The sequence below is a fragment of the Bombus vosnesenskii genome, unplaced genomic scaffold (assembly GCF_011952255.1).
Source record: "Bombus vosnesenskii isolate JDL3184/JDL3185 unplaced genomic scaffold, Bvos_JDL3184-5_v1.1 scf7180000013316, whole genome shotgun sequence".
NCBI lineage: Eukaryota > Metazoa > Arthropoda > Insecta > Hymenoptera > Apidae > Bombus > Bombus vosnesenskii.
The window spans coordinates 4,423,154-4,433,590 of record NW_022882962.1 but is presented as its reverse complement, the minus strand read 5'-3'; the positions used below and the strand labels follow the sequence as shown (position 1 = coordinate 4,433,590).

The 10,437-nt window shown below is 40.4% G+C and overlaps 1 protein-coding gene across 1 annotated transcript; it reads left to right on the top strand.

Annotated features, from left to right (window-relative positions):
* The first annotated feature begins 2,059 nt into the window (after positions 1 to 2,059).
* LOC117235586 lies at positions 2,060 to 10,127 on the top strand. Its single transcript, XM_033497764.1, has 3 exons — positions 2,060 to 2,432; positions 5,390 to 5,572; positions 9,010 to 10,127. Exons 1-3 carry the CDS (start codon positions 2,373 to 2,375, stop codon positions 9,196 to 9,198), a joined length of 432 nt encoding a protein of 143 aa, XP_033353655.1. The 5' UTR covers positions 2,060 to 2,372; the 3' UTR covers positions 9,199 to 10,127.
* Positions 10,128 to 10,437: the final 310 nt, after the last annotated feature.

The window sequence follows — 10,437 nt, the reverse complement described above, 5'->3', positions numbered from 1 at the left end:
CGTAAGGCCGTGCTAGATGGAAAAAACTGATCGAATATCGTGCGGGCTTATTGTCATGTTCAGATAAAACGGCACACGATGAGTCGTTTATTTGATCGCGAGATATTTCGTGGGCCCTTCTGAATACAGCCATTTTATTTCTTCATTAGAACGTTCGTACGAACTCCGCCACGATAACCACACGTAACGACGGGTATTTCAGAAGACGACGATCTAACGAAATGGCCGGCTTACGATCGCTTCAATTTTTACCATTTCCCGATTCTTTCTCGTTCAAAAATTGACTTTGTAAAAATTGAGTTCTTAATTATTGCGAGGACAAACTTCTCATAATTTACTTCACCTCCGATATAATAAAAATTAAGCAAGAATTCTTCGTTATCATTAATTCCTACCATTTTCCAATTCTTGGTCGTTCGAAATTTGAATCGAAACACGACTATGGTCGATACACGGCGTGCATCGTATTCGTAAAACTGCAGACTTGTATAAAAATGGAAAATATGATTCATCGTGTTCTCCTCCGGTAGTTTATATCTTAGTTGAACATAGCACGCGTACAGTACACTACAAACATAGTGTAGGAATTGCACGCGTTTTAAGTTTAAATCGTTCAAGCCAATGTCCATCGATTATCGAACTCGTTCGAATAATTCTGAACGACGTCACACATTAGAAAACGAAAAACAATTTCAGATATCAAATATCGAACATTGTGGCGTATAAACACGGAGAATGTTAAATTTAGGGATATTTAATATCGAATATCGTGACACGTAAGATTAAAGACACGTTTGATTAAAGACGTTCTTGTCTTTAATCAAAGCTATCTATAATAGTTGCACTGAGTAGTATCGGAGATTCGTGGAACAGAATTTGCGATAGAACGGTTTGCGCGGGTAGCATTCAATTTCACGAGCATCTCCAATCAGATGCTCGGGAGTCAACATTCCGTTCGAAACTCTCTCACGGACCACGGGAACAAGGCTAATTCGATTTCAACGTAACACGGTTTGCCGTCAGCTTCGCCGCGTTTCAACGTGTTAGCGTACATTAATACATATAAAATGTAAAAACGAATTGAAAGACGGGTATCTGACAGTTCATCGCAACGCTCGTCAATTTAGGACACGATACACGTACAAAGCTCATTTTCTGCAACGTCAAACTGTTTCGTATAGCAATTTTACCAAAGGTATTCGACCTGCACGTTCGCAAAGCACCAGAGAAAATTTTGGCAAAGACAGTTATCTTCTATCGTCGATCGGTTCCGCGAGCAACGCAACGCGCCATGTTTGAGAGAGGAACGTCTATGTACGTGGGTGTGTTGGTCCATCGTGTTATTCGTTTATTATGCTAGCTAGCTTGCCTGGCTTATATTGTGCCGGGCAACGTTGTAAATGGGCGGCTGGCACTGTTCTCCCGATACATCTTCCTTCGAACGCCTCTTCGTTCTCATTTTCCAAGCTCTCTCGCGCCAGTTCGACCAACCATCGATCCCGTTCGACGCGAGGATCGACGCACGGCTTCCAGTGCACGCGAGATGTCCGTCGTGATCGTCTATCGTGAACTTGGTGAACCACTGTAGACCCTTGTTACTCTTCTCTTTTGTTTCCATCCTTTCTTTTATACCAAAGGGACCAACGTGGTCCAAGTAGTCGCTGTAAATCGTGATACAGCCATTTCTTTCGTGGTGCGACCAAGCTGAAGGGATGACCTGACCCAAGAAGTCAACAGTGGTGATTTCTGCTAGTCCAGTCTGTTGTTTCAAAGTGATTACATCTGTCAGCGTATGAATGTCGGATGAATCGAGACGAAAGACTTGAAGACTTTCCACGATGACTCGCGTTCTTCCCCTTCGTCGTAATCTTTTTAATTAAACTACAACCGTCGTAATCTTTCTAATTAAACCACAGCGGCCGTAAATACGCGACGTTTAATTTAACGGCGGGTATGTCCGTAAATTTCGCTGCGAAATTCTTGGCATCTCCTCAGGCGTACCTACCGTCGTAAAAATTTTCGACGATTGTCGACCGAAGGGAGAGAGAAAGAGAGAGGGAGAGAGAGAGAGAGAGAGAAAGAGAGAGAGAGAAAAGAAAACGAAACCAGTTGCAATACCAGACAAGTGAAATACCGTGTATAATAAAATGCACGGCAAGAGAGTGTTGGTCGTGCTGCAAGGTGTCCTTCGGCTGGCAATGATTCATGTCGTCGCTTGAATCGAGAAGAACGACCGGGAGATTGAATCGCGAAGAGGGAGTATCGATGATCTATGTTCGTGAAAGAATAAAGTTCGAATCCACCGGGACCTTCCTATCCCTGAGGATTATTTAAATCTGTCGGTGAAGCTGATTTATGTCATTGTCAGGACCATGCCTCTCAGATCGAACGAGTCCTCTTCAAGGGACACCCTCGATACTGTTGCAACCTCGGTTAGTTACGATATTTTCAAACGATTATTAGCGGGATGGTGATTTCGAAAGAGCAGAGTCGAGGGAAAAGGTTTCGTAAAAGGTGTTTGGGCACGAACCTTTTCCCGCAACTTCGCTATTCGAAATTTAGTACAGTTCCATTCGACTTTTGTTCCAGTCCCATGCGTCCTACTTCGATCCCTTCAGCTTTTCCAACGATCCGTGTAAACTTCTCTGCAACCTCGAACGCAGATCTCCCTCGCTAGACAGCCATCTGGTTCTCGTAACGTTACGCTATGAATGTGAATTTTATAAGACGAACTTTTTTTTTTTTTTTTTTTTTGAAACATTCGCTCGTGAATGAAAAATTAGTCCATTCGTGCTTGTACGTTACAGAAGAACGACGCAGTGCACGCCTCACCGCAGACGCGAATATCGCACGAACGTAATTTCACGAACGAAGCTCTTAGAACGTAATATTTTAACCGTGGCAATATTTTTTAGTCCGTAAAGCTTTGGTTTCTCTGTCCTCCGCATGTTGCTCCATGTAGAATGCTTCTCGCAAATAAAAATACAGGAATAGTCGCATCGTTAACGTTAATCCTTCGCTTTCGCATAACACGAGTCGTACGGAAGCGGGTCATATGCTGCGATGAAATAGGAAACCGTGTCCCTATGGTATTTTCTACCCAATTTGGAAACTTGCTAAGTATAAATGTAATATTTTTTATTACGCAGTTACAGATATTAACGCGTTATCCATTTCCCTGCTTAACTCTTTCTATTTAAAAATTTATTTATAATAATTTCTTTCGCTGCTTTTTCGCACCAGCTGTAGCTTCTATTAGGACCGACGTCGTCACTTCCATATCTCTAAATGTTACGATTAAACCAATAACTATTGGCAACATATATCGCTTGTTTTCGTTCACAGAAACGATTCTTCTAACCAAGCTGAACTATCAAAAAAAAAAAAAAAAAAAAAAAAAAAGAAAAATTCATGCAGAGTTCATTCAGTTAAGAAGTAAATACGAAAATCCAAAGTGAAATAGCGCGCAATTTTGTCTTTGAAAGTTACTAGAGATATTTCGTGCATCGAGTCCATCTTACGCAAAGATTTAATGATAAGCGAGCCGAGTGATATCGAATTTAGATTCCTCTTCGTTTTTTCTTTTTTCATCTAAAGAACAGTTTCTTCAAACCAGATTAAATTATTAAAGAGAAACTATGCCGAAAGGTATCGCATGTTACAGTATACTTCGTACAACGAATAAATATTCAACGAATAAAACGATGGGAAGAATGGTCGGGAATTCGATCCTCAAAACACATTTCAGAATCGGTGGTGCATGTGATACGACCGTTCGCGTATCTACGAGGCACGCCTCCGCTTGCGCGCGACTTACGGCAAAATAGATCAGCGACGGAGCGTGCCGACTGTGTATATCCGGCGATATTTCGATTTGAATACGATAATAATAGGAAAACGCGTCAGGATATCAGTGATGGTGCGGATGGACGCATTTGCGCACCGAATGCAAAGTAGCTGCGCGACAGGTCAAATTGCATCGGCGTCGCACGAATGGAAATGGAGCTGTCACTTCCGCTAGCCGCCGTTATCCAAAATTTAATACGGACTGTCCGAATTCCAGTACTCGTGGTTTTCTCCTATTCTATTCGTAGAACCATCCTCTGACCTCGTTGAATCTTGAGAATCAAGCGTATCAGGGATTCTTCCATGCAGTTCCCGAAGAAAATCTTTACTTTACGTTTGCCGCTTACGTACCTTTCTTCATCTATGCATTTTTTAATTCTGCGTGTTGTACATTAATACGTTTATTGTCACGGAAATATGACTATATCTCTCGATATAGAACCGAATTTAGAAAGTCTTTGTTCGGATCATGAACTTTTTGAATTATGCTTCTTACCAAGAGATGGAACAGTTTTACTTTAATGAATAACATCATCTTCACCAATATACCTTTTTTGTCAGAAATATTCTTGGTTTAGCCAATTGTTTCAACCTCACTGCTTACCATTATGCTTGTTTTCCTAAATCTGTTTATTAAAATGCATGAAAAATTTACCGGTTGCGTCAGTAACAGCGAGCGCGTTAATTGGACAATACTACTTTAATACGATTTTGTTTTAAGAGACCAGTACTCTTTACAACTCCGTTTCCAGAGACTTACTTACTCTGCTTTCAAGCGCGTTACTGTTCCCATTTCATCAATCAGCGTTCATAGATTTACTGTCAGCATCAAAGCCACTATCTTTCCTTTAGAATCTGCACCATAATCTTTCTATTGCATCGTTCATGTTCATCCTCCTGTTACCGATCTTATCATCGTCCATTTTACATCGGGACGTTTCTAAACGAACCATCGCGAAAGTTTCATGCGGGACACGCGAAAAGTTAATGAAGAAATCTTTGGACAAAATGCAGCAAAACGTCGGTTACAAGAATCTTATCCATCACAGAATCTCAAGCAGAAAGAATTGTCTTCTAATATTGACATATAATACTGAACCATATTCTACACATTATGGTTAATTAGTATTAATGTACACATTATGAATATTATTATATCTTATATAATAAGGCCAGGTCGGGTTTATTCGTTTATTGTAAATAACCATAGTCCAGTAATATCTTAACGTTTCGTTGTAGCAGGTGTTCAAGCGATCGCTATTTAAATATGACGTATACCTACAGTCGTGGGAAGAATCATAAATAGTCAGTGAATTTTTATGAATTTATGAAAGGTTTGCAGATATACATAGAAAGCATACAAAATGCAGAGATACATGAAATATTCAAAGTACAACGCTCGTTATATTACAAATTCTTAGGCAGCTGAAACAAGTTTTCGCTTAGGTTTCATTTTCTTAGTTATTTTCATAAAAATATGAGTTCCCATAAAAATTCGCAGTCTAATTATAACATCGTCTGAATATTTGCTATTTGTCGATAGGAGGAACGGCGTCGGACCGGAAGATACGTCGCCGGTGGAGCTGTGCTGGCAATCATGCTACTCGCTGTGCATCATGCACTCTTACGGGAAGCGTCCACCATAGCTGGTGTCAGCATACCGGCCATAATAATGGTGTGCTACATTATCTGGATCCTGTATTCTGCCCACAGGGACAGACGAAAGGTAATGACTTTTAAGTTATAACCGCACGGCAATCGTATTCAGCCAACGAAAGTCAACTTCCGCGGAATTGGACAACTGCCAATGGCTTCGTTAAATGTTTACAGCAGTCTCGGCGAATGCCGAATACTGGGGCAAATTTTACGGTGAACTCGAGAATTGACTACACAAGCGTTCTTTGTTCATCTTCTTACTTTCCATAGAATTTTCGTAGCAAACTTTTGCCAAACTCATTGTTAACTTTTGATAGAACGGGATGAGAAAACTGGAGATTACGTTTTCATCCTTTGGCATATTAATATTCTGTGGAGCGTAAAAATTTAGAGAAAGGTACAATTAACGAAACGATTGAATTAATAAGAATATAAGGCCACAATAGTTCGCACCACCTGGTAAACGATTATGCACGCCAATGAGTCGAAAAGATTGGCTGGATAGTTCTGAATTACGCGAAAAGACTAGAGTAATTGAGTGAATCGAACGAGTGTATGATTATTCGATTTTTCGCCGAAATGATTTCAAGCATTGGTGCGATATTTTCTCCCGGTCGTTTGTCTTTCGAGACAGAAGTTTGGCGCTTGTTCCTAAACCATCAAACTCGAGCGATTCTCTACAATGGCTGTCTTTATTCCGCTACGCTTAAACTTAGTCGAACTCCCGTCGAACCAAAAACTTCATTCACTGCTCGTACTTTAGAGAGCGATACTTTTTCAATTTAAACAATTTTTTACTGTTCCTTGTCGAAGTAACAAAGTTCTGATAAAAAATATCTTATTTCGCGAAATTTGAGTTGCGCGGAATTTTATAATTTACAGGCGGTCGCAAAACCTTTGGTCACCAGAGTATTTATACTGACTGTTAATTCTTAAAAGATGAATTTCTTCTCAAAAGTAGAATAGTAAATAGGCATTTGTTAAAAATGGATTTCTCCTGGATCTTCTTCGTTTTAATCGTGTGCCATTATTTTTCTTTTTTTCGCTCTTTGTAATTTCATTTCGCCTAAAGTCTCATATAACGTTGTCGTCAACAATGCAATATACACGTCCTCGACGTTCTTAACGAGGACGTAGCAACGAATTGTAGCCGAATGTCCACTGGCGAATTTCCGTTCAATTTTCGTGGAAAGCGAGCGCGACGAAACTCTCCGTAAACGACTAGGATGAAACGCGTAATTGAATGGGGATGAAGTTCGGAAATAAATGTCGTTTCGAGAGTGCGGAAAAAGCGGGATGGCGGCGAATTAGAGGGTCCTGTTTGCGCGAGCGACAGACAGCCTCGCAATTGGACAAGTTTTTTCGCCCTTCGGCTACTTTTAATCTTGTAATAAGTCACGTGGGTGGCTGTAGCGCGACTGATGGCGCAGAAACTAATCGAATTGTCCAGGAATCGGCCACGTGCGAATCGCTTTTCAAGTTCGACGACGAAGCTGCATCGTTCGACGATCGCGTATCTAAAACTCGTAGACATTGTAACAAATTGCACTTGAGTTGTACATCGCGAAATCGCGTTTGTTGGTTCAGCATTTTCGAGCTGCGCTTCGTTAAAAGCGCGTATGTTTTATCGGTTCGAACGATTCGCGTTACTTGCACATACTTTCGATTTTATTTTCCTGTTTTATGTTCGTGGTTTACTTACCTACTCTAGAAATTGGTTTTCAGCGGGTCAAAAATTCACCTCGATGGATGCAATTTCTATTCCCGCTGTGCTTTTTCTATGTGGTACATTGTATTTCCACGAGATCGAACTTTTGGTCGTTGTGTTGGGTTGTCCGAAAAATTTATAGCACTTTCAACTACCGATATATTCTGTTAAATGGTGTGGTTGCTGGTTATTTTGGGATAAACTTTAGTAAAATATTACTTGAGAAAATACTACTTTCAAATAAATATCAAATTTAGCGACTAAACAGAGAAGTTCGGCTTTGATCAGTAGAAATGGCGTAGCTCTTTCGATAAAAACATTAATATGTATATTTAAATGCGAGATAGGTAGAAAGTACGAACGTTCAATCCTATCCAACCTATTCATAAAAACTTGCTATACAGGATAGCGAAACCTTTCTGATAACTTTTCGATTTGAAATTACTTTTAATTGTCCACTGAATCAAATCGCTGAATTCATATCGACCAAAGCGTTTCAATGGGATACAGCGATTTTACACAAGATCGCTCAACCATAATTTTTTGCAGCCGAACATAACAGATAAAAATTAGAATATACGTGGTCGTTTATTCGTTCAAAATACTATCAAGTTGTCCGAAAAGTTTCTTTCCTTTCATAAGGTGATAATAGATGAACAATAATATCTGTATTATATTATTTTATTAAATTAGGTATGATCCATTTCGTTCTATTTCTATTGTTATATTCGTGCATAATTCAATAAACTAATACAAAACAGAAAACATTGTGCGTCTATTATTTCCTTATAAGAGGAAAGACATTTTTCGGACAACCCAATACGTGTAAGAAATTCATTGTTAGAACGAGTTGTATTTAATATTCGTGGCCGATTTACATAGAGAACGTGGTTAAACGACTTGAACGCGGAAACATCGACTAAGGAAAGTTTTATCGGATGGTTAAACGGAAACGGTGAAAAACGAAGAGATAAAAATAAGCAACAAATAGCGGGGCTGAACGGTGCGCAGAAAGTCTGTCTAAACTGGAACAAGGTTAGTTGATAACATAAAACAACGTTATCTACTCGTAGTCCGGATTCGTAATTTACGAGGATTGGAAATGGTGCTGGTTGCGCGGATTTTTCTGTAGTTAAGTGGTGCCTTGAGAAAACTGCGAAAAATACAATTTTTTAATGAATTCGCCTCGAACGCGTTTATATCGGCCCAAGAAACTAATTGCATCAGATCCTTTGCGAGTCTGCGAAGGTTGTAACTTTCCGTCTCTCACAAAAGAATTATCCTAAGAACCTTGTAAAGTTATCGAATTCTCTTCGTAATTGTTTTACGTAGCACTAACTTTTACTCGCATTTTTCCATCTTCCTCGTTTCTCGTTTAACACTTTACAAGGCTAGAAGATATTGCTTTCTTTAAGAGTAATAATAGCAATTAGATAAGAAAAATTTAAGAGTTGAAAAAACCAACAAAGAAGAACACTGAACGCGTCAAACTCTCGTCATCCCCTAATTTACGCTTGGCAATTCAAACATTCTCTTGGGCGTGAAACCGCGAAGGAAGGTTCTGACTCCCGAGCGATTCAACGACCATTGTAGTCGACACCCCTTGCCCTACGCGCGTGCACCGACCCGTTTGCACTCCCTTCTCTTTGTTCAACCAACACTGTTTCACGCGGCGTACGTCAATAGCTTGATCTCATCAACGAAACACGATTGAACACACGTGAGTCCCTTGTGTGCATACCGCTGAATAGCTTTGCAAGTTTCGCAGAGCGCTGACGATCTCTCGATTTTGCTTTCAGGCGTTACGATTCGCCACAGCGATGCAACTGACAGAAGTAATCAGCGTACCAGCCACTTCCAACGAGATGATCTGCAGAAACGGGACGAGCAAGAACGAGATACGAAAGGCGGATTCGTCGAAGCTGGCTTACGATACGCGAGCATCCCGCGAGAATCCTGCGTTCTCATCCAAGGACGAAGCTGCGTGAAAGGAGCCACGGAGAACTCGCATTCTTCGACCGGACTTTCCTTGGTTTTTCACGACGAATAACGAATTCTTCGATAAATACCTTCCTTCAGCCGCGAATTCTTCGTCTCATCTCTTCAGCGATCACTCGAGCGACGGTTTCTTGCCGGGTGGTTATTACGTTTTACTGCTAATAGCAATAAATACGTAAGTTCGCATCGGTAGCGTTGAACGAGTCCCATTCGAGCGGACAAGTTTCGCAAGATAGAATTATTTGTTTGGTCCGCCGGTGGGATTATTTAGCTGCGTGACGCAACGTTTTCGTTGGCGGTAGCGGCGTGTGCACGCCGCCCTTCTTTCGCAAATAAATCTATGCAGTGGCGGAGATAAATTTCGAAAAGCGTCGCGATCGCTTGGGAAATTTATTCCGAGCAATCGCCACGACAAATCGTTGCGGCTATTTTGCGGACGAAGCTTCGAGCGTGGATCGATTTCGGGCACCTTTCCCTTGGAGATCTACGGTCGACTTGGATCCGTTTATTTCACGAACCACTGTGATTTTTTATCCTTATGGGTGAGATGCCGTCCATGCAGATTGGTTAGAAGGTCCATGTGTCGGATTACGAGATAGAAGCCGTGGAAAGGCCATATTTCCATGGTTACTTAAACTCCGAGCTGCTCGTAAATTATGATTATGAAGAGTGACGCGGAATAATAGTCGAAAAATACGAGCTGCGTTTAATACGACTTAACGCAAGCTTCCTTATCCTATCGTTTTTGCTCATTCTGCTCGAACGACGGAGCAAATCGGAAAGCGACGAATAAAACGACGAAGCATTGTTTTTAATAAAAATTCAATAAAATCCAACAAGCGTCTATTTTGTCTAAGAATGAAACCGACGAATTATAACTTTTTCTTGCTAGATCGCGTAAAATATTTTGATATATGTAAAAAACCTTACATGAATATATATTGTGTGCCGTATGAAACATTTGAAAATTTTATTAGCGCTGTAACGAGACACAGCTATTTTGACTGCACTCGTGCATTTTGAAACCAGACAATAAGATATTCATTGAAAACATACGCAATGATCACAAATATATTTGACAAATAAACGTCGACGTAAACATAGCATGAATGTTCATAGAATGAAAATACGACCACGTTACATATATGAAATATACCGATCAATGTTTTCTACGGTAACTATCCAAATACTTTTCTGAGAGACTGCGAACGTCGATTCGTTGTGCAGCC

What these genes read in the sequence shown, in the direction of transcription:
- LOC117235586 (XM_033497764.1), top strand. Translation starts at nt 2,373, where the DNA reads ATGCCTCTCAGATCGAACGAGTCCTCTTCAAGGGACACCCTCGATACT. An exon ending in TCGATACTGTTGCAACCTCG is followed by an intron (nt 2,433 to 5,389) that starts GTTAGTTACGAT and finishes ATTTGTCGATAG; the next exon opens with GAGGAACGGCGTCGGACCGG. An exon ending in CCCACAGGGACAGACGAAAG is followed by an intron (nt 5,573 to 9,009) that starts GTAATGACTTTT and finishes TTTTGCTTTCAG; the next exon opens with GCGTTACGATTCGCCACAGC.